A 25,133-nucleotide genomic window follows, 5' to 3' on the forward strand; every position below is an offset into this window, starting at 1 on the left:
AAGGAAGGAAGGAAGGAAGGAAGGAAGGAAGGAAGGAAGGAAGGAAGAAAGAAAGAAAGAAAGAAAGAAAGAAAGAAAGAAAGAAAGAAAGAAAGAAAGAAAGAAAGAAAGAAAGAAAGAGAGAGGAAGGAAGGAAGGAAGGAAGGAAGGAAGGAAGGAAGGAAGGAAGGAAGGAAGGAAGGAAGGAAGATAGTAGTATTATCTATAAGAATACAACAAATCACCCCAAAGAATTGTGAGATTTTAAAAAGGGATTTAAAGTCTAAAATATTATTCTATACATTTATATTATGAAATTTATATATTCATTAAAGGCATATTACAAATGTACATGCCAGAGTGCATTTAACTAGAATTACACTCACTGAGCAGTTATAGTTAAAGCAAAGAAAACAATATTAATAAATAAACTTTGCTTGGTATAACTGTACCTATACTGCTAATTTTTAGAGTGTAGGTAAGCAAAACAAAATAGATACTTCTCTGTACTCCTGGTGTCATTCAACATTGTTCATAGTATAGCTCTTACTTTGAATCAGTTTAATACTTGGTTTAATAATTTAAATACCTTTGATGAGCATTGTCAAAATTTAGGCAGTAGAATAACTGTGGAAGAGTGAAGATTTTGTATCACAGGCTATATTCACTAAACTATGGACACCTATAATATTAATACATATTACTTCCTTGGTAATCTTAATGGTTGAGTGAAAAGAATAAGCTAGTAAAGGCTACGAGGTTTTACTAAGTAGCTCTGGAACTAAATAATTTCTTAATTAAAAGTTTGATTTGAATACTTGAAGGGCAAAATATTTTTTGGAAGGCAATGCTGCCTTTCAGGGGAGTGTGGGGCTTTACATTGAAATTGAGGGGTTTTGTTCTGAGATTTCTTACCACTAGATGTCATACTGGGGATATCAGTCTAGTGTTTTTCCTTTAAATTAGTACTGTAGCAAAAATCCAATAGATCTGATTTTTCCCTCCAGCTCTTTAAAAAAACCAGCTTAATTTAAAGATGAAAAATGTGAAAGAAATACTCTGCTGTTAGGGAAAACACTAAAATTCAGCTGTGTTACTTAAGGGGTCCCACTTTCTTCTGAGCTCATGAGCCCAAGCGATGTGAGATCACTTATCCTGAGCTGGGGAAGTACCTCTCTCAGCTCAAGCTGTCTCGTGAAGCTGTGCCCTGTGGTGTTTCACTCACCTGTGCAAGGCATGTCTGTGTACCTATCTTCAAAGATAACTGGCAGCGTGTTCCAGTCCCCATCGATGTCCAGGCATTCTGCTGGCAGCGGGGGCATGCTGGTGAAATAATCCGAATTACGAATTTCTGTAGAAATCTGTGCGTGGCTTTGGATCCTGGCAGCAAAGTACAAAACAAATTGAGTGGTTGAGTAGTTACTGTGCTGTTTCTCCACTACTCCTGCAAGCCCAGATATGCAGGCAGAGGACAGCCAATGTGTTTAAAAGGAGAGGGAAGCGGTTTTGTATGATGGGGGGTACCCAGCACTCTAGAAGGTTTCCATCTCTCAGTTAGAAATACCTACAACTTGCACAATCCCTTCCTGAAAAATCTCAGCGTTTTTGAAATTATTCCACATCCCACTGCCACAGGCTCCTGTTATCTGCCATAGCCCATTGCTGTCCTCCCAAGGGTCTCAGCTGATGGCTGGGACTGGATCACTCAGCTGGTTTCTGGTCAGGAAATGAGCTCTGTCACTCTGGCTGTGGTCAGGGTTTCAAAACCCAGATGCAGGAGGCAATAATCAAAACTTTGGTTGTGCAGTACAGGAAGGAAAAAAGCCAAGAAGGATGCATGGTAAGTCCTCTATCTCACTTGTACCAGACCTCAGAGCACTGCGGTATCTTACACATGTACTAATCTGGAAGAGCTAAGGCACATTAATTCAGCCACTGTCTCTTGGCAGAGTCATAGAATCACAGAATGGTTTGAGTTTGAAAGGACCTTCAAGATCATTTAGTTCTAACTCCCCTGACATGGGCAGGGACACCTTCCACCAAACCAGGTTGCTCAACCTGTCCTTGAACATTTCCAGGGATGGGGCAGCTACAACATTTCTGAACAACCCATTCCAGACCCCCACCACCTTCACAGAAAAAAAAAAATTCTTTCTAATATCTAATCTAAATCTACTCTCTTTCAGTTAGAAGCCATTCCTCCTTGTCCTATCACTACATGTCCTAGTAAAAAGACCCTCTCTGGCTTTTTTTGTGCCCCTCATCTGTTTCCATCATTTGGGCCACTCAAAATTCTACCTGGCTCTCCTCAGTGAATGTGACATTAAACTGGCAGATGAATACATGTTTGGCTATAATAAATACAATAATTTTCATTTCTGATGATCTTTCCTATTTAAACATCTGTCTCAAAAAATGGAGAAAACATGAAATACAAAGAGTAAGGCAAAAAGATTTTCATAGACAGTCAGCTGAAAGCAAATCTGTTCTTCATCTTAAAGCCATTACCCCTTGTCTGATTATTACTTACCCTTGTGAAAAAGATGAATAATTGATATTAAAATGAGTGAGGAGGAATATTTTTGTCTGTAAAATCTAGGGTGGGTATGTCACCTGCTAGAGGCCTCCACCTGTGCCATACCCAGCCTACTGGAAATGGTGTGTCCTCTTCTGCCTAAGCAGTCAAATGCTGCCAGGTACATACGTGCACAGCCTCACACAAACTGACAACAGCATGGGAGGCAAAAAAACAGCTCTTGTCCAGTAAGAAGGAAAAAAAATAAACGGGGGGAAAAACCTTGCTGCTTGAGGTGGTTGTAGAGCACACTGTTACACTGAGCACTGCTCTCAGCTGGACACTGTGTGGACCCAATTGATAATCCCTACTACCACTCCCAATATTAATACTCTGACAAGACTCTGTTTTTCCAACTACATCATCTGGCAAATTCAGAAAGAAAACGTAACTCTGCCACAAGGCCTGTATAGATCAGATGTTCTACACAGACCAATTAATTTTTTAACTATTTTGTTTGTTGGGGTTTTTTTACTTACTCTCCTTGATAATCACTGAGAAAAACATTATATTTGTCTGTAGGAAATGGGCTACTTCTGTGGCTGCCTGGAGAAATAGAATCACATCATGGAATTAGGCGTCCCCCTGTGCAGGGTTATATTTGTTTGAACAGGGCCATGAGTGTCTGTGTCCTCACCCCAGGATCTTGACAAGGGGTTTTCCTTGTACACAGCTCACTAAAATCCTGACATGGGAGAACCAAGTGAAACAGCTGGGCCCTTGCAGCCATGGTGTTGCTCTAATTTGGCAAGGCAGCCTTGTACAACCCAGCCACTAATGAAGTTATGGCCCTTTCCATCAACACTGAATCAGCCTTAATGTCCCCAATGACAGCTCTGAGAAAAGCAATTTTCTCCTTTGCACTAGGTCAGAAGCAAACGTGTCACTTAAAAATCATCATTGTGACAGGACCTGATGTTATGGCCTTTCTCAGCCCCTTTCACACTGGTAATGTGGTCTGCCCATGGTGACAAATAGTCTGCATAACCTTCATTACTCAGAAATTCAAATCTGAGCATCTTTCTTTGAACTCTGGTTTTAGCCCATGAACCCAAGTGGAGCACTTGGATGATACTCAGGAAAGGCAAAGGCAGGATTTGCCCAGGTGTAGCTTTAAGACTGGCTCCTCATACTTCCCAGTTTGGTTACAAGTAGGAATCATCCAGCATAAAGAAATACTTAACCTTGGAATGGTTTAGATCATATTCATATGAATGCAGCCCAGTGCAATGTTTGTTTTCCTGGTCTGTTTTACATGTTTGGTTCTTGGTCAATTATTTATCAGCCCTGAGCTCACATCACACCCATGTTTCCTCCAGCTAACATGGTGCTATTCCCCATTCCTGCCCTTCACTGCTGCATATAGTCAACATCCACAGCTTTGCATTGCCTGTTTAATGATCCTGTCTACATTTAATTTATTTAATTTAATTAAATACATTTAAATATCCCTTCTGCTAGAGAGAGTAGGGCTGGACTAAACAATAGAACAACCCATGACTGCCTACCCCAAAATCTATATTAGGGATGGTAAAAAGCTAATTTGTAAATGCTGTTGCTTATCAACAGGTATTTCTTATTAAAAGTACAAGTGCTGGATCTGGTGTATTTGGTTTAGGAAGTTAATTGAAGATTGGTATATATGTGTGTATATATCTGTGTGTATATATATATGTAAAATGTATATATATGAAGCTTGAAATTAATTATTTCTGAGGCCTGCCTGATCAGTCACTTACTTTTGAAATTCATTTCAATAGGTTTAAAATACAGAGCTAAAACAGAGCCATTGACCTCTCCCAAACCAAACTCCTTCATACCCTGAAGAAACAGACCACATTATTGATTGCAAAATACTTTAAAGTAAATTTTTAGTCATACCAGAGTTAGGTGAGTGTTAATGGGTTACTTACAGGCCTTCCTGGAACATGAGCACAGCAGGTTTCTGGTGCTCAGTGTAGAAGAAGGCTTCTGAGAATCTCCTCACCTGAGAGAGAGAAAGAGACACACACAAATTAAACCCAAGATCTGCTGAAGGGTGACAAGTGCCATCAAAGAACTGAGCAGTGATTATCAGGACCAGATTCCTTAGTGTTGACATTAAAAAAGAGTTCAATTCTGTTTCATTTTCCCAGTCCAGCACAAAGCAGCTGGTGTTGTTGCGTATTTTGCTGCAATATGCAACAAAATACTTCGTCTTACTTCTGAGGTAAGAAGAGTCCCTTGACAATAAGTCAAAGTTTGGTTATCTGCATCCTCTGGCTACTTTTCTAAAAAGCTGTCAAATTTACCATTTTCCTCTGTAGTATTAAAGCGGGGAAGATTTATTCCTTTCCCACTGTGCAAAAAGCAGTAGTGGAATGACTTACTAAATTAGAACAATTCATAATTGACCATCTCTTCTATGGGAACATCCACAGGGACTCTCAAACTACCACGACAGCAAAGAAAGCCTTACATATCAGTGCAGAGAAGAATAAGCCCTATCACAGTAGAAACACACCTGCCTATGTCATGATACTTATAAACTGAGAGCTCTTCTAATCCCTTCATGGACATTGGATCTGTTCAGTGTTGGATAATCAATTACAAAAAAGCCATGGATCTGAAGTGGCTGGCAGAGCACAGACTGTGAAATAAGCTATAAAAAATTCAGTGCTGTCATCTGCCCTGGAATAAGCTTTTAGTTTAAATGAATCAAGCATAATATGCAATCAAATGTACTGAGCTGTTAAACTGCAGACCACACATTCCTAATAATAATTGTAAAAGTGACCTCTGTTACAGGGACAGAAAATGGCAGCAAAAAGCATATGTCAGAGCATCTCAGCATCTCCCTAAATCCCAGCTGTGCTTTAGCAAACAGCCTTTATGAACAGAGGACGAGCATCCCTTCAAAAAGACTGTGTCCTAACAGTAGGATTTTTCATCTCAGGCTCTCAAACCATTTTCCAGAGGTGAAAAAGTATAATTACGCCCAGTTTATATGGGCAGGAACCAGAGCATACAAAGTTACGTAATTTAACAGAGGTCAAAAAGATAGTTGGCATCAGTCGAGGCTGGAACAAACCACAGGCTGAGGTTCACCTTGCTGGAGCTGGGAGCATACAAAGTTGAGTCCTTTGGCTGAAAGCCACCCAGGTACCCTCAGAGGCAAGGGAGACCTTGTCACACAACCCAGGGGAGTTTCAGCATCAGGCACTCAGCCACTTCTTCCTGAATTTTATGCCCTATTTTTGCAAGCTCCAGGGGAGACTTGTCCTGGTCACTCTGACCTCCACTGACTTTGACAGGTGTAAAACAAAAAGCTGAGGTGTCGATACCTATATTGTACACTCCTAATGCATGCAAGGTGAATCCTGCCCTTTTCTCTACTGTCCCTTCTCTAATGATTAGATCAGACTTTGAGTTCAGCTCAGGTGATGTGCTGAACTGGTGTCTGGTCAATAACCAAGAACATCCTGATGGAAGACAGAGCACTCGCTGAAATAATCAGATAAGCAGATCTGACAACATTCGCTCAAATGATGAGTGGTTTTGTGCCGTCTTTATTACCAGGTACAAGAAGCAATTTCAACATCAACAATATTAATATTTTGTTGTGTGCACTGTACTGTGAGAAAGGCAAATAGCTGTATATATGACAGTGAAGAAAACAAACCCATATTCCTTACGCTAGTTTTGTGAAACCAGTAGAGATTAAATCATATTCCTTTTATTAGTCACTGTGATGTTTGGGTTTTTTAAAACAAGTGTTTATGATTTACAGATATCTATCAAGTATAGGTGACATTTACCCCTTCCCACCCACCTCCTGTTCTGTGTCTGATCCTGGTGTTCAAAGTCTACTCATTTTACATAGGATCTTGGGTCACACAAAGTCAACAGTCTTTATTCCAGAAATTGAAATCTGTAATTTCAAATCCTTGGCTTCACCTCTTCTTCCCCTCCTCTTCAACTGTTGTTATGCTCACCCCATTCCATGTAAATAGTCATAGAGGCAGAATTGCATTGGAAATATATATCCAAATAAATCTCCGATGTTTATCAGAAGGTGACCATTACTGAACTTGTTTTTAACTTCTTAACATTACCCTTAGCATGTGATGTTCCTGAGTCAGATAAGCTGTGACTTCTGGATGGAGTGTTGCCACCTCTAGGAACTGGGTCCATAGGGCCAGGAGGTGAGAGCAAAGCCAGGTGAGATCCTTGCTTATCTGTTCTGCTATCTTCTCTGGATTGCTCAGCAGCTGGAGGAGAGAAAGGAAATTATGAGATCAAAAAGCACTACGAAAACGAATCAGTTCATAAATCAGATTAAGTCCTTCTAGGAACAACAGCAACAAGAAAATTTCTTGAATTTTTTCAAGAAAAATTTCTCTTGATTTAGGACTATTATTACTAAAGCTACCATTTTCAGTTATTTTACTCCAAATAAAGCTGGTGAGACATTTTCTTTTCCTCTTTAAAATCACATATTTTGGAGCAAAGGGTCTCAGCTATGCAATTAGAGAGCAAGAAGTGGGAACAGATAATTTTTTGCAGACACTTTACTGCAAGTGTAGTAACTGGGGGGAAAAAACATCAAAGCATGTGGGTTCCAAATTATCCACCAGATGGTGCTGAATGCTCTGAAATAATAAGCCGTGGCCGGGATCTGTTAGCAAAAGGAGCCCTCTCAGCCATGTCACATTAGGATACAGATGACTGACTGAGGGGGAACCAAACAAGAAACCTCAAACCAAAACACTGCATCCTCAGCACATGATGAAAACAGACAGCCCAGGCTGTGCTGTTGCCCATGTCCCACACGAGAACATGCTGGGGCTCTGTTTGCCCTCCAGCTCTGTGCTAAAGTTGTATGAGAAAGCAAAGTCTCTGCACACCAAACTTCCTGGTTTCTCAATTTCACGGAATCATACAGTCCTAGAATGGGTTGGGCTAAAGATCTTCTTCCAACTCCCTGCCATATGCAGAGACATCTTTCACTAGACCAGGTTGCTCAGAGCCCCATCCAACCTGGCCTTTAACACTCCCAGGGATGGAGCATTCACAGCTTCTCTGGGCAACCTGTGCCTGTGTCTCACCACTCTCACAATAAAGGATTTCTACCTAATATCTAACCTAAACCTGCCTTCTGCCAGTTTAACACCATGCCCACTTGTCCTAACACTAAACACCCTTGTAAAAAGTCCCTCTCCAGCTCTCCTGTAGCCCCCTTTAGGTACTGGAAGGTGTTAAATTTTCTCCCTGGAGTCTTCTCCAGGAAGAACAAACCCAGCTCTCTTAACTTGTCAACTTGCTAATTTCTTTAATGAGACACCAACATTGCATTTTACCTCCATGTTATTCACCAGGTCTTTCTTTTTTTTTTTGGTTAGGACTGCACTCTAGCCGAAAGCCTGCTTATTTTTTGCATTTTATTATGCAGGTAGTTAGCAGATTGGTGACACTGCAAACTAAGCCACAATTAAAAGCAAATTGTCTGTGTGTGAGAGAAGCAGAGAAAATCTGTGTGTGGATAAAACAGATATTGTGTTTACACTGTATGGATGCTGTTCTGTTTTAATCACTTGTCCAAAATGGTGCAAGCTCCAGCATCCATTCTGGTACGGGTAAAACCGGGGGGATACTGGGAAACAAAAGATCCTGCCCAAACATTTCCCTTTGCAGAGTCAGGGCATGATTTTATTTATGGCACCCAATTTTATATGCTGTATGTCAACATTAATTTTTCATTTGTTAAGTCAGTAAGCTGTTCCTTACATCATAAACTGAAGGCTCAGTCTTCAAGGGAGATGCATTATTAATGCAAATCATCTTAGGTGTGTGATAGCTATTTTTCTAGTTTATTGGTTGTCAAATATTTGAATTTGTCATAGAGGAAGGAAGGCAGGAAGGCAGGAAGGCAGGAAGGCAGGCAGGAAGGCAGGAAGGCAGGAAGGCAGGAAGGCAGGAAGGAAGGAAGGAAGGAAGGAAGGAAGGGGCTATTTCTAATTGTGAGAGTCTTACTGCACCGAAAATTAGTCTAGAGGAGACTCTAGATTGTGTTGTCTGTCCTATAACCTTAACAGCTTCTAAATCTAGTAGAGATGAGCCCAGTAAATTATGCTACTCTAAGTCAATTTTATATGAAATCACATTTCCTTCAAAGTGTCCAAGTCAGGACTTAAAACTAATAAATTTGTCATTTGAAGCAGTTTTCAAGCCATGGCTGACAAAGATTAGCTCACAATTTGTAGCAGGAGTGTAAATGGACTTCTCATTTGGTTTGGACCCATCTTCCCTCCATTAATTGTTACCAAATTCACTTCCCCAAGGAAGTGGTGGAATCACCAATCCTGGAATTTTTCAAAAAATGAGTAAGTGGCACTTTATTTATATGGTTTACTGGGCAGGCTGATATTCAGTCAAAGGATGGACTTCATGATCTTGGAGGTCTTTTCCAAACTTAATGATTCTATGATCCTATGATAAATAAAATATATGAAATCTCTGATTCTAAAACACTTTTTCCAGTGATCAGCGGGTGCTTGCATTTCTTCCTGGCACTCTTGATGACTTATCTTTGTCTCACTTGAAATAAACTTGGCAGAAGCAAGTTCAAGAGAGTAGTTCTGTCACTTCTGTGCCAAAATCACTTTTTTTTCCCCCATGAGCTTCCAAACATATTTAGGTATTTTTATTTGAAAATATATGGTTGTACAACCTGCCAAAGTATCTTTTCTCCTGTCAGCAGAAAAGCTATAATTGCAACCTACCCCAAATAATTTTTTTTGTCATCCTGATACTCAGAGCTAGGCTTACTGAAGGATGTTAGAACAATCCAGCTGGTGACTTGTTAAAAGTGACAGGAACATTTTAGACGGAACCAAAGTTATGTGAAATAGTTGGTGGAAGAGAAACAGTCAACAAACTTTCTGACGGCACCAAATTCCCTTTTTCCCTGCTCTGATACATGACTGGGCTGTCTCAGAGCACTTGAAAAATAGACTTGAAAAACATATGGGCAGGTTCTGATGAAGGAAATACCTGCAGCTCCATACAAAGCTGGGATAATGTCTCTTCCACAGATAGCTCCTCTGGGGAAAAAACACAAAGAAAGACATCAGGTTTGAGAACAGTGGATGTGAAATATTAATGCTCTGCTGTTTATTCATGAGAGAAATTGGTAATTTGGTATCCTTGCCTGACAGACAAGTTTCTGTTTGGGTGTGGGCACTTTGCAATCCACTTTGCACTGGTGCAGGTGCAACTTCTGCTTATGCAACCTGGACCACTAAACCAGTAGAAGCTGTTGTTTTTGTGGCGACAAAGACAACATAATTTGGATTTTTGTTTACTCTCTTTTACTAAAAGTTTGATTTTTAGCCTCTGGTATTTATGGCCAACTGTAGAACGGAATACAGAGTCTGAGCAAATGATGTCCAAGGAATAGTTGTCCCTGTTGTGCTGTGTAACAGTTGTCCCTGCGGACTGTGTAACAACATCAAATCCTGGCTAGTAAAAGATTGGGCATCTCTGTACTGCCCTGTGAAGTTGGAATTACCTCACCACTGCGAGCAGCAGGGTTTTGAAGTATTCCTGAGACAACCCAGCACAGGGACACCCCATATTAAATGCACCGCAGACTATCAGGCAAAGGAGGACATTGATCAACTCTCCAACTTTGGCAGCTCGATTTTGCAATGCGGATTTTTCTAATGGTGTCCATTAAGAAACAAAGCATGAACAAAGCAGAATAACTCACAGAACAATCCCCTTCCAAATCCCCAAATGTCCCTTCTCAGATAGCACTAATAAATGGGAAAGGATAGACCAAGTGCCTTGAAAGGATGCAATCTTAGCTGGTAAAATTTGAGAAATAACCATTCCCACTTCTAATGTCTAAAGTAAGCTACTTTATTTTTAAATATAGTACTCAGGGAGCTAGAAAAAAACCAAGAATTAAGGAAATGTGCAGAGATTTATATTCTTGGATTTATCTTAACCTTCTGTAAAAACTTATGAGATTAATATGACCAATATAGATGGTACAACTGAATGAGTCATTTACATTTTTCCCCTGGTCAGTGGAGAAATATAGCAAGTACAAGGTGTAGTTTATGCCATGCCAAATTAGAAAGCACTACCTGTGTCAAACAACATATTTTTAAATGGGGATGTTTCACCCTAATGAACGTAAGGCACAGATATAAAAATTTGATTTATATTTGTCTTACTGCGTGAATCTTACACCCCATAATTTTACTGAGTTTTGCAACAGGTGTCAGAAGATCAGCCTTAAAACCAAATCTTTAGTAGATTTTCAGACTCTGAATAAAATGATGCAAATAGTACTCTGCTGAAGACGCTAAAAAGGGTATTTGCATTTAGCAAATTTTCATGCATTACAAGAAGTACATTTGAAGTGCCTGCTTCAGTACCAGTGTTCCTTTCAATACCAGACAAATGGTGTTTAGAACATCATTATGTGCTCTGGGGTGGTCCTGGCGTTGTGGTGACTCCATGCATAACTCCGCTATCTCACAACCTATAACCCTGTCTGGGCAAGCCATAAATCATCTATTATCTATACCTGTTAACCAAGATCCATAAAGCAGTTTTGTTGCATGTTCTAGTCTGTCTCAGAGCTCGTAAACTGCAAATTAAAATGTTGGTTTTTGGTTTTTTTCTCTTGTAGTTGAATTGAATAACACAGGGTATCACTTACCTATGACTTTTAGACTGTCTTGAAGGGAAATAGATGTTGGGGAACAAGACATGAAGTGGCAAACAGGATCTATCAAGTCCATGAGTGAAGCACAATGCATTGTGTTTGATAGTTCTTATATACAAGAACTATACTGGAAAATTTTACTCCCTTTTAAAACCTGCTGGCCAATGCAATCAACACTCCTAATGTAATTATCTCTGCAACATAACAAAACTGATAACTTCAAAACCTGCACACCACAGAAATACAAAGACACAATGTGAAATGTGAAATTATGAGCCACATTCCTTTAATTCGAAGAAACAGGTGAGAAAGCAGGATTTAGTCAGGAATGAGTCTCATTTTCATAGGTCCTCATGCTCTCATTACATAGATTACTAAACACAAATTACAGAGCTCCATCCTGCAAATCCAGCCAGCCTGCACTTGCACATTAAACCCGACAGGCCTGACCAGCCAAAAAAACCTTCTGCCAAAAAACCAGAAAATCTATTAAAAAATTGAATTAGAAAGGAAATCAGAATAATTTTGAAGAGCAAGTTGTAATTGGCAGGGGAGAAATATATTGCAAGTTACAAAGAAACCCATTTGCATCACCGTTCAGATTTTTCTTTTCAATTATAAAAAAACGTTTGCTCAAGAGAAAAAAATATATTAAGAGTCTTTCCAAGAGTTCATGGCCATTCAGAACTGGAAGTTACAATTTTCAAAATGCAGCTGAGGCCAAAAATCACTGAAAGGGAAGTATTCTGAGAAACGTATCAAAATATTTTATCCATCTACACATCAGGCCACATCCTATAAAAGGATTCACATAAGCTGAGGAGTCAGTCATCTTTAACAGCATGCAAAAATAAACACTAATCAGACAACACAGCTGAAAATCCCTTGAAGTCTCTGAACAGACCAAGAATTTTGGTACTAAAGTGTGTGTTTAAAAATGCAGCACTCTAAAATATTCAATGATTTTAAATGTCTTTTCACTTACCCAGCTTCAGCTGTGGTAAATCAGGAATCTCATTCATTATGAGGGTGTAGTACGTGTGAAGACCCCTTTGAGCATTCAAGAGCAGAAGACAGAGATCCTTATGCCACTTGTATGCATGCTGCATGCAGTTTTCAGATGGGACATAAAAGCTGCCCTGTGTAGCAAAAGTGTCAAGAAAATAAAGTACAGAAATTAAAATTCATGGTCTCCATTTGTGCAACAGGTTTTCACAAAAACCCAGTTGTGGACAGTCTCCACCCAGATGTGGATTCATGTCTTTTTACAAGAGTATATTGTGATAGGACAAGGGGTAATGGCTTTAAACTAAAACAGTGTAGGTTTACACACAATATTAGGAACAAAATTTTTTACTGTGAGGGTGGTGAGGTCCTGGCACAGGTTTTCCAGAGAAGCTGTGGCTGCCCCATCCCTGGGAGTGTTCAGTGCCAGGTTGGATGGGGCCTGGAGTAACCTGGTCTAGTGGAAGGTGTCTCTGCCCATGGCAAGGGATTTGAACTAGATGGTATTTCAGGTCCCTTCCAACCCAAGCCATTCTGTGATTCTTCAATTCTAATCAAGCAGATGGCACCAAAGAGATTTTAACCATCCCAATCTCCCAGCCACACAACTAGCTAGATGTGTAATCCAACAGTATCTCATCCTACATGTTCATTTTGCCCAAACCATAACAAAAGCATTAGGTCTCAGCAAGGCTGTCACACGCAAAGACCCTCAGACCAAACAATCCAACAGAGTAATCTATCTCTGTCCATCCCACATGTCCCACCATGAAGCCAATGTCTCTCCCCACAACACAGAGAGTGCTGTGCAAAATACACCCTCTCAGCTGGAGGGGAGGGGTGGAAAGAACTATAAAGATGGCTACATTCACTTTCTTTTTCCCTCCTTATCACCTCCTGCAAAGGTGATAGCTTGATGGTACCATGGTATGCTTTGCTATCCGTATTAGTGAACAAATGTAGATGGCATTGCTATCCCATCGACAAATATGAGCCACTCTGTACTCCAGGATCAATGTCTGTGCTAGTATATCTCTTGTGGGAGAATGTAACAGGACAGATCACAGCATGTTTACTATAAATATTTCTCAAACAACACTTTTACACTTAGAATGCAAGCTGAGTTTTCACTAGGGTACCATAAATCAGAAATTCCCACTTTTGTCAAAAGATGCTTCTATAAATTACTGATACTTGAAAGCTACACTGCTTAGGTTTAAAATGGAACTACTTATTAATCCCTGGGTTTGTGAAACATGGACAATTTGCAACTTAGTACACTGCTTATCACTCCTGGGATAAGAATACAATTCCTACAGGCCAGCCAGGTGCTGACTGCCTTTCTGGATGGTCCCAAATCTATGCATCTCCAGGAGCAACAGAGAAGAACCAACCACACACCAGTGCATCTCCTGTGTTTTTCTCCCTTTGACTTCCCTAAAACCTGTATTTCACAACTCTTGGCCTGAGCCAGGATGTTTCCCTCAGCTTCTCATGCAAATCTTCAAGAAGTTAACTAGAATTCTGTGGTAGGCACAAAAGGAAATGCTCTCCAGACCTGCAGAAAAACAGCTGATGATAATTGACAGAGTTGGATGTTCTTCAAAGGTTTCAAAATCTCCAGCCTCAGCATGAATATTTTTTACTCTCACCATGGCCAAAACAAAAAAGGGAGCATAAAGAAATGCTGCTCAAAACAATAGAAAATTGGAAGTGGATTGATGTACAATGTCATGAAAATATGCCCTCCTTTATTATCCAATGCTGATTCCTTTTTTTAGGTAAAAATTATTCTGGCATTTAAATGCTACACTGATGAGCAGAAGGAAGAAAGTGAGTTAATTTCATAGTTTATATGAATGCTATAACATGGTGTTGTGCATGACTACACTTTAATAGGTCTATTTTCAGCCATTCCTTGGCATAGATTATAGCATAAACATAAAAAGTAATAGGAAAATGCACCTGCAAGTGGGTTCAAAACTTGTGTGAATTAAAGGCGTTCAAAATATTACTCAATTAGTCCAGTGTTAAATTCTTTAGCGTTTGTTTCCTATCTTATGGTGCTTTTTAAAATTTGTCCTCAGCTGATTTACACTGGACAATTGTACATGTTCTACACTGTAGACACAGAATTAGGAGCACTGAGTACAACCACAACAGGCAAGTAAAATTTTCTCTAGCATTTCTCTCCATTTCAATGTAAACTTTCTTCAAATTACTGTAAGATATGGATGGTGTACCTGTGTGAATAGAGAGCTGAAAACATTGCTCCAAGCTCTCTTTCCTCTTCCTGTTCCAGCTCTCTGGGAAGAGTGTCTGTGCCAAAGAAAGGTGCTGTGCTTTGAGAATGCCATTGCATGAGAGCAACCACGCTGCACAGACCAGGTTGTGCTGTGCAGGAGTAAGAGGGCATATCACTAAGCATTTTGATGAAATTCTATTAAATGGCAACTGGCTTTTAAACCCTGTTGTTTAGTGGGAACATCCATCCCAATTTGAAAAATCTTTTTGTCGAGGTGGAAAGTGAGTGTGACAGAAAAAAGGCGACATGCTCCAAATTTCTGGTTCTTCAGTGACTTAAAGACATTACTGCTCTCACAGGACTGCCTCTTCTGAAAGTTGTCACACACACACACATGTACATATCTCTGGATACAGAGCAGGACATTACAGAGATTATTAAACCCACCTCAGGGACAGTTTAAACTAATGTGAACTAAGGTCTGTGCATCCTCATCTGCAGGGACCCCAGCAGGGCAGGCATCTGTCAGATGATGCCATTATAAACTGCTGCAGCTAAATCAGCTTATCCATCACTGCTCAGTAAGCTGAGAAATGTCAAGAAATGTCCTTTGGGATGGTCTAAAAATTGCAGACCTTTCACATTTGCTATTTTAATTTCCTCTTCTGTGCAATTATTCAGGTGTTCCCCTATTTCCTTGTCAATAGCCTGAAACGGGGACTCAGACTACAATACTAACAAATCAAGTTTGGTAACAAATGTCACGTGCTGCTCTAAGGGAAAACACTGCTGTAAAAACAACACTCAGGAGAAACAGTGGCTCTGACCCATTAAACAACTATAAAGTGCTCAGCTTTCCAGGTTTCTCAACTCAGGATGATAGATATTGGTTTGCTTCTGGTTAAGACAAAACTCTCATTAAACCAAAAAATGATACTGAAGTTGACAATCCCACCTTTCACAAAGCCTGATGGCTGCTCTGGGCTTGTAATATCCATTGTAAAAGTACATGTTGGTTTCCTTTGTAAAGATTCTCATGACCTGTTGAGCTAATTCATTTGGCCTACTGTTATTTTAATTTCATTAGTTAGTAGGTAGACAGATTCTTCTATGCTGGTTGTAAAACGCATCTGCAGATTTCTTTTTCCAAGACCCCTTTTGTCTGTAATGGTAGACTGCATCTCTAGCTTTTGCCCTTTTCTATTTCTGAAAATTTTGGTAGGACATGAATGCCTGACAAATCTCACTTCAAGGCTTAAGACCTAAAAGTACTCTGATAGTAAAGATGGATGACAGCACAGAAGCTAGTAGTACTGACACAAAAGAATTTCTTCCATTGTGCAAACATCATTAAAGGGAAATAGGTCAAAAAGTCAATACATTGGAAAAAAAAGCATTCCAGAGACTCATCCAATACAGGATGGAAATTCGCCTTAGCCCTCCTTTTGTTATGAATGTGCTCATACAAATATTTTGCATTTTTTAAGCAGTAGTCAAGTTAGGTTCTACCTGAGCTTTTGCTGTTCTAATTTTCTCCCTGAATAACCTCACAACACCCTTGTAGTCCTCCTGAGTTTCCTATAACTTCTTCCAAAGGTCATAAACTCTCTCCAGCTAAAGAGCTCTGAAGGTTTTTTCTCACGAAGAATCCTGGGCATATAGGCCTAATTTCTCCATTTCCCTGTTAACTGTGATCACCATAGATCACAGTCATAGAATGGATTGGGTTGGAAGAGACCTTAAAGGTAATCTATTTCCAAATCCCCAGCAACGGGTAGGGAGACCTCACACTAGATGATCACATAAAGAAAAACCTAGACAATTGAAAGATAAAAACTACTTCCTAGTGTTTTGGAAATGTAAAAGCTTCAGTTCACTCTGATCATGATGTGCAAAGCTGGATCCCAACACTAGACCATCACTGACCCTTTTCCATCTATCCTCTAAGCTGGTCTTCTGCTAGATTTACCCAGACAAGTAAAATAGCCTTCAATATCAACAACCCTAAACAAACTAAACACTCCTGGAAATATCCCTGCTGAATACATTTAAGTAAATCAGCCTTTTAAATTAATGGGTTACTTGTGCAATGCTCTTATCAGTCAACAGATTCCTCCTATAATTAGACTGTATTGCTTTATAAATGTACTTTTCCTTTATAACAAGAGAAAGGAAAATTACTTGCAAAAAGCAAACATCTTCATCAAATAAGGTTCACGTCAATTCATTATTCAAATGCAGAGAACAATTTGTGGATATTCACTTCCAGTGTACTACATCTGTCTAATATCAAAAGGTACCAACTGAATTTTATGCTTTGTAATGTACAGTTAAGTAGCTTGTATTTGTTTTGTATTAAAGCAATTTCATGAACTATGTCAACTATGTTCAACAGCAGCACTAACAGTTGGTAAATGAAATCATGTTTAATCTAACTCTTAACACATTTCACAATTCAGATTCGAATTGTTTGTCAGGAATTTCAATATACTAAAAAGCCATTTCTGTGTAAACAGACAAGTTTTGCAGTCTCCAAATATTTCCCAGTAGCAGAGAGAGCTACCCTACTTTACCTGCTTCTGGGAAAGATCTAGAGAACTGCTTGAAACTGAGGGATAAATCTCAGCATCCCAAGATAAATGCAGTTTCTGAGTCCACAGCATCTGCCCATTTGCCTGCAAGCCCATTTTGATTACCTAAGATGAAAATTTTATTCTGGCTTCAAAATCAAGGACCAAGGCTTTACTCTCTACTTTGGATGCTGTTTTCTAAGATAGGAGATTTCCTGTTATTTGGTGGTTGGAAATTAAATTACAGTTATGTCGTGAGCTAAAACTTTAGTGTTTCCACTTCATTAGTGAAAGTGCTTGAGCAGTGATGGGAGCAGGACAAGTTTTTACTCCATTTTCTGAAACTGGTTGCATGTCAGAAATTATTTTTGTCTTAAAGAGGTTATCATGTAAATATGTTAAAATGAACACTCAGAGAAAACTAAAGAGGAAAAGAATATCTTTTGAGCCATTCTTATGACAGAAATTATATTAAAGAGAAAAAAATAATCTAGATTATTTAAAATGAAAAACTTTTAATGATGATATTTCATGAGGAAAACAACAACCAATCAACAAAAAACCAAAACAAAACAAAGCAAAAATTCTGCATTTGGGTTGACTAAGAATATTTTTTTATAAATATATATGGTGTATATATATATAACAAATTTATACACATGTAATCATTGTAGAGGTTTAGACTGGATATTAATAAAGATTTCTTCATGGAAAGGGTTGTCAAGCATGGGAACAGGTTGCCCAGGAAAGTGGTGGAATCACTGTCCCTGGGCAAGTGTTCAAAATTCCTGTAGATGTTGCACTTGAGGACATGAGTTAATGATGAAAGTGATGGTGGTGCTGAGTTGACAGCTGGACTTGATAATCTTAAAGGTCTTTTCCACCCCTAACGATTCTATATGTGTGTATATGTATATGTCTATTTACATCTCCATTCAGCTATGAAAAAATGCCAAACCCAAACAACTCCCCCTCATTAATTCATTCATCAATACAAACATTTTCTAAATCCCTGTGCCAGGCAGTGAAAAATTATCAGCAAATCTAAAAAAACCCCTGTAGTTTAAAGACATGGAAGCCCACAGTTGCCAAACTGTGGATGCCATTCTGTGGTGACACTGTTTCTTCTCAGCCCAGTTTTGGAATTTGGAATATTTTCATTATTTTTATTTTTATTAAGCAACTACAGACTACATATAACAGACGTGATACACAAATCTTGGTCCTATCTGGCAGAAAATCTGTTCATCTCTGTTCTTCATCTGTCAACAGCAGATATGCGAACACAGAATGTTCTTGAGGGTAGGTGACACCCACATAAACCAGCTCCTGTAAACCTCTTTCCTCTAACATTCACTAACAGGAAGACAGCATGCTTATGGGAGGAACAGTTATGGACAACTAGGAAAATTAATATTTTCCATTTTAAAAAGTAAAACCAAGGACCAAACATTTAAGATAAATAGATATATATAACTAGGATGCACTTGAATGTATATATTCTATCAACTTATTAAATTGCATAGAAAAGGAGAGCCTGTATTGATTTACTAGTCTGTATTTGCTATGATGGTTCATTATCCAAAGCTCTAAAATAAAAGTAAAATCATTATAATATATTTAAATTCTATTTCAGTGACACTAATAACACTAATCCAAAGCTTCAATAAAGGACAATAATTAGAAAGGCATTGACAATATATAGAACTATTTATGTTATGCCTCTCACTAAATCTGTTATGTAAGAAAATGTAGGTTGGTATTTCATAAATACAATTTGACATTTATATTACCTCTAAAAGTTAGAGCTATTTTGTCAAAACCCCTGGGATAAAAGAGCAGTAGGAAAAATATTTGACATTGCAGTCAGATTTAGTGACAGGTTCAGTGATAATTTACACTTTGTAGAAAATTAGCAGTTTGGAAGTTTTTTACTTGATACCCTTGAAAAATAGGTACCATCAGGCCTGAAAAAGAGCATTCTTTGAACAGGTAGAAGAGAATTCTCCTGGTCAGCTCTAATGATTATTGTTTCAATACTATAAGTTACTGTTCTAAATGCAGGCTGTATTACTTACAATTGGCCAAGGAAGAAGTGGCCAGGAGAGTATTTTTCAGGAAAATTACCATCTAAAAATACAATTCTAGTAAAGCAAAAATGTTTCACAGATTACACTGATTTCCCTTAAAGTTATTCTAGGAGAAAAAACACTGACCATGTTCCAAATGTCTCATACTGACCTGCCTAGAAGAAAAAAAGATTTTTCATTTAAAATAAAACTTCTGGCTTTTTTCTTATTTTCTTTTTCATCAAGATAACGGTCATATAGCAATATATTGTAGAATTTAAAGGTTGAAAAGAAACCCCAAAATACTTTCTTTCATGCGCAGATGATTTGGTTTCTTGTGGGGTTTTTTCCAGATTTTTCCTTTAGGGTACATTACACATTTTTTTAATTTCTATGCAATTGTTTGAAGCCTATTTCCCTCATCACTTTAAAAACTGAACCTAGTGACTGGAGGTTATGTTACATCCTATGTATAATCACAAGTGTCTACAATCACAATGGTTCTTCATGTAAAAGCACAAATAGGGTATTCTATTGAAGTTTTTGAAAAATTCTGATTATGATAAATAAGAAGGCGAAAAAATCCTTTTTCTCCCCCTGATCTCTAGGGTTATACATCACTATACAGAAAATTAAAGCTGTAAAAACATTGCTTTAGCAGTAAATTAAGCACTGGGGAAAATGTCTCATGAAAGTCAGAGCAGTGTCTGACACGAGGCATCCTTCTTCCAAGATGAGCACTGAATCATCTGGCACAAGAAAAGTTGTATGAATCCTGTGTCATAGAATCATAGAATCTTTTGATTTAGAAGAGACCCATCAGGATTATTGAATACAATTCCTCGTCCTCAACTGCTTCTCATGTATCTTCCCCCCTAGACCCTTCACTACCTTCATAGACCTTCACAATTTTCATAACCCTTCTTTGGACACTCTGCAATAGCCTTATATCTTTCTCACCTTGTGGCACCCAACACTTCCCCCAGAACCTGAGGTGAGGCCACCCCAGTGCAGAGCAGGGCAGGACACCCTCCCTTGCCCGGCTGGTGATGCTGTGCCTGATGCCCCCAGGACAGGGTTGGCCCTCCTGGCTGCCAGGGCACTGCTGACTCCTATTCAACTTGCCATTGACCAGGACCCCCACGTCCCTTCCCAGAGCTGCTTTCCAGCCTCTCATTCCCCAGTCTGTCCCTACATCCAGAGCTGCCCCATCCCAGGTGGAAAATCTGGCATTTGCCCTTGTTAATCTCCATACAGTTGGTTATTGCCCATCTCTGATTTCTTGAGGTCTCTCTGCAGGGCCTCCCTGCCCTCAAGGGAGTCAACAGCTCCTCTCAATTTAGTGTCATCAACAAATTTACTTAGTATTCCTTTGAGCTTTGCATTCCAGCTGTTAATAAAGATGCTGAAGAGAACTGGGACAAGGATGGAGCCCTGCAGAATCCCGCTATTTGCATTGCCAGCCTGATGTCACCCTATTCACTACAATCCTTTGGGCGTGCTTTTCTTTCCCTCTGGTACATCTGTGTCTGAAAATGACATGTTAGACCATATCTTCAAATTGTTATTACTAAGAGTCTGTGTAAGGAACATTCACAAAGGACACTGCGATATCCTTTGGCTAAGAGATGGTACAGCAACATTGAATAATTACAATTTTATGGGGAAAAAAAACCCAAAATACTTGAGAATAATTTTTTATGCAAAAAAAGGGGGGCAGATTAGATACATAGATTTATATAAATATCTTCCTATCTATCTAAAGCTGGTCTTTATATGTAATTTTAAATTAAACATTTATTAATACATACACACTTATGGTGCAAATTCTGATCTCCTAAACAAAAATAACACAGTGGAGACATCAAAAAGGTCCTTAATACATTGTCCTTTCTGATTACAGGGAGTCCATGCTGCCTACTCACAGATAAGGAAAGCAAATCCACTCCTGTTTCTGTGATCAAACAAGGACCCCTGAGCTGAAGAGCTGCCTTGTTATTACTCATCACTGCAGGCAGCAGCATAAAACCAGTCAGTTTTTAAAAGAACACTTGTTAACATCTTTTTGTCTCTCCCACCTGTATGTACACACACATATAAAAAAAGGTAGACCTTGTTCAATGATATTAACACAACTGTGCCACTACAATTGGCATTCAGGACATCAGAAAATGTCAAAAATGTTTTGATACAACTTTTATGCCTAGCAACACAGAAGGATGTGTTCAGCTGTGGCTCTGGCTGGGGTGGAGATGGTTTTATGCTATGTAATCCTACAGGTTAGAAGGTGGCAGAGTATTTCTCTTTATATCAATGCTGTATACTGTCTGATATTAGGTATATGAATAAATAGCTAAATAATTAAAAAAAGAAAATTCCCGGGATTTTATAGAACATTATTGGCTTTGTTTACAAAAATGTGCAGTGAATTACATAGGGATTAATGATCAAACTCTAATACATGTCCTAGTTTGCTTACAAAAGAATGGTGAGATTAGTGTCTAGCAAATCTTTTATATTTAGATCATAAACATGTCCATCTCAGCTCATCACCCTGGTCTCCCTTCATAGCACACAGAGAGAAACAGGAATTTTTGGAGCACAGTTCATCCCCTCTACTTCAGATCTTGATGTTATAGAATTACAGAATCGTTTGAGTTTAAAGCGACCTTAAAGGTCATTCCGTTCCAAACCCCTGCCACACCTTCTACTGGACTAGGCTGCCCAGGGCCTCAACCAGCCTCCTCTTGAACACTTCCAGGATTGAGACATCCACAGCTTCTCTAGGCAGCCTGTTCCAGTGCCTCATGACTCTCACAGGAACCAATGTCTTCCTAATATTCAATATAAATCTACCCTCCTTCACTTAAAACCATTCCCCCTTGTCCTATCACTTCATGCCCTTGCAGAAAGTCCCTCTTCTGCATTCTTATAATGCACTATTCCCAAGAAATTCTTCTTGCTTTCCACAGATTTTGTATGAAGGAAAATTAAACTAGAAGCTCAGATGTAGAAAATTCAGAGATGGGCAGAGAAGTTCCACCCCAGTGCTTATTAAAAAAAAATATATAAAATAATATTTCACACAGTTTTGAACAGAGAAAAATAAATGTGGAGCATCCTGAATTCAAATAGGTATTTTCTTCCCTCAGAGAGGAGAAATGTTTCAGATATGATGATCTGGATTCTTCAATCAGCAGTAATTGCTGACTCCAAGAAGCTGACAATCAGTCCCAGAGCATGTATTTTTGGGTCTAATGTGAACTTGGAAATCCTCTTAGGGAAAAAATAGGAGCTGAAGGAACCTGAGATAGAAGTGGTGTGCAGGGATGTGAAGGCCTCATCTTGTCCTTACAAGAGAGAACGGCCACAGCTGACACATGAGCCAGCTGAAGGTACTTTGCCAATGCATGTGGGCTGGTTTGGCCCTAACAAACAAATTAAACTCAGTTCTCTTGCAGGTTCCATTTCTCTCATGGTGTTTGGCAGAATATGCTATTAAACACAGTGAACTTCTATCACACTGCATGTACCAAACTACTTGGCTCTGTGTTGCCCTCTGAAGCACAGACCCGAAGCAAATGGTCACTCTGACATGCTCTTCATTTAATAAAAGCAACAACGACTGCAGTTTCCTATTTAGAAATGCCAGGGTCTATTATGTACTGACAGTCACTGCCAGAAAGAAAGTGACTTCAGGCTTGGATCTCTGTTCACGTATGAAAAGAGCTACAGGAATAATTGATTTTGCAGTTCAGTGCCCAAACGGGGTAAAACAGAACATGTTAAGTCAGCTTAAGAAGTATTTCCTTCTTCAAAGTGAAATGAAACACCCTTCTTTTGGCTTTTTTCCTTTTTTTTTCAAGACCTTTTTCTTAGCAGTTACAAGCTATCTAGTCATTGTGACTTCATATTTCAAGACTTGTCACTTAAGCACCACAACAAACCTTTTACAACCTCTTAATGAGCTACAGATACAAATTAAATCATACCTTAAACTCACCTGTACACTGCAAAGTTAGACAAATTGCCATGTGCTGAGTCATGTTACATAGCACAGGATGCCATAGCAATTACTTAATGTGGGGAACAGTAAGGAGTAGGATGCAGAGAGGATGTTCATATGGAAAACATATTCCAACCTATTATAGTATATGCCTATTTCAGTTTCTCACAGAGGTGGTGGACTGAACTCAGCAGTCACACCACTCCTTCCTGTCTCTGACCACAGTGTTTTGGGTTTCTCTCTTGCTAGGAAAATGGCATTTCAGTGGGCTACAATATACAGGAGGAGAACCAGGCTGACACTGCATTCTCTACACATCGGTAAGATTCTAGAAATAAGCCAAGTCTCACTGTAATTGTTCCACTGATATTCCACATGGGCTTTCTGAAATTTGGGTTCTTTTTTACCTTTCCAAAATGTTGACAGGAACTGCCTCAAAATTGAATATCAAAGTGATCAAATATTTGATGAGTTCTTTTTCCAAAGTACAATATTATCACTGGACTCAGACAGGTTAGGGTTATCCTGACTCATATCCTGCCCCTAAGCACAGGATTTACTGAACAGTCTCATTAATGAAATGTCCCTATGGCGGCCAATCTCGCTCTGTTTATGCAGCAGGTCATGAAAATGAAAACTTATCTGGGGCCACTTGAAATTTCCCAACAGACTGTGCTTGAGTTGTGTGAAGACCTTGAGACAACAGCACACAAAGCTGCCATTTTAAGCCAAAAATCAAACCACTTGACATCCTGCTACTCTCTTAAAATAAAATTTAAGATAAAATTTTCTCAGCTACAAATATGTCCATGTATGGAGGAAGAATTGTTTACTTCAAACACTGAAGCACCATTTGTGCAGAAAGAAAGAATCAAAGGCAAAGACAGAGATCCTCCTGTCCAAAGAAAGGAATAAAAAAAGAACCAGATGCAAGAAAAGTGCAGAAGGGATACTAAAGAGATGATAAAAAGTAAGTCTCACTTAAATGAGGTCGAGTTCCTCATTTTCTGTTCACATTTTGTAGAAAAGACCTTTACGAGTTAGATGCTGCCACAAGCAAAATCTGGGGACCACTATTCATGCATCATAGAAATACAATAAAAAAATAGGATATGTTTCCTTTTCTGGGAAAACCTAAAATTCAAAGAGGCCATGTACATTAAAAAAAGTCTATTTGACTACATTCCACATCAATCTGACAGGCTGAGCCTTTGCTTTTATCAACACTCACTGGTATTATTTGTGGGGAACATACATCTATTGTCTTGCAGCATGGCATGGTGCCATCAAGAAACCAAGAACTGTGAATTATTTTAATAACAAGGGTATAGACATGAGCTCCTTGGGATTTTTGATACTCCTGCCTATTAGCAGGATGTTTATGAATTGCACTGTTTGCTTTCCAGGCTACTACAGCAGGTGGCCAAGATCACTGAATCTTGTCATTTTGCTATCCCTGGCTTGACTTCTGAAATTATAGGTAAGATCTAAAAATATGTTCCTAGTGGATTATTTTGATTCTTGATCACAGAGCATCTCACAGGAGGGAAGAGATAACGGTGCCAACCATGCCCACTGAAATCAATTTATTGAGAGCTTTGCCCAGAATTCACTGTTGAAATGTCTATAATCAGAGAAGTTGCTGCATGTTGATTAATTACCTTTGTCTTCACAAAAAAATGGAGATAAAATATAAAACAATCTCAACACTATTTCTGATCTTTTCCTCATCTTGGCAAATTTAAACATTAGCAACAATGTCAAACAATGGCTAAAGAGGAAATATTTAACTGTCTTTTGACAGTGACAAATTACTTTAACCTTTATGAGCTCATTTTTTAAGCAGTTTGACATTTCGTTACCAAGGCAGAGTTCTGATTTTATTGTTTCCTTCAGTCTGTTACACAGCCACAAGTGTTACCAAGTAGGTTCCTATGATTCATATGCAAGTGAAAAGAAATCATG

General features: G+C 38.9%; 1 protein-coding gene across 8 annotated transcripts in view; it reads right to left on the reverse strand.

Moving 5' to 3' along the window:
• Positions 1 to 25,133, reverse strand: part of FAM135B (family with sequence similarity 135 member B) — a 271,697-nt gene that overhangs the window by 16,382 nt on the left and 230,182 nt on the right. For all 8 annotated transcript variants that reach the window (XM_042036041.1, XM_042036040.1, XM_042036042.1 and 5 more), the window contains 5 exons: positions 12,259 to 12,412; positions 9,587 to 9,636; positions 6,649 to 6,804; positions 4,468 to 4,541; positions 1,205 to 1,359 (listed from right to left, as the gene is read on the reverse strand). In XM_042036041.1, the coding sequence (XP_041891975.1) occupies positions 1,205 to 1,359; positions 4,468 to 4,541; positions 6,649 to 6,804; positions 9,587 to 9,636; positions 12,259 to 12,412 (589 nt within the window). The remainder of the gene's footprint in view (positions 1 to 1,204; positions 1,360 to 4,467; positions 4,542 to 6,648; positions 6,805 to 9,586; positions 9,637 to 12,258; positions 12,413 to 25,133) is intronic.

The sequence above is a fragment of the Corvus kubaryi genome, unplaced genomic scaffold (genome assembly GCF_017639235.1).
Source record: "Corvus kubaryi isolate FWS band 111438036 unplaced genomic scaffold, C.kubaryi_AGA036_p1.0 37385, whole genome shotgun sequence".
In the NCBI taxonomy this organism is placed as follows: Eukaryota; Metazoa; Chordata; class Aves; order Passeriformes; family Corvidae; genus Corvus; species Corvus kubaryi.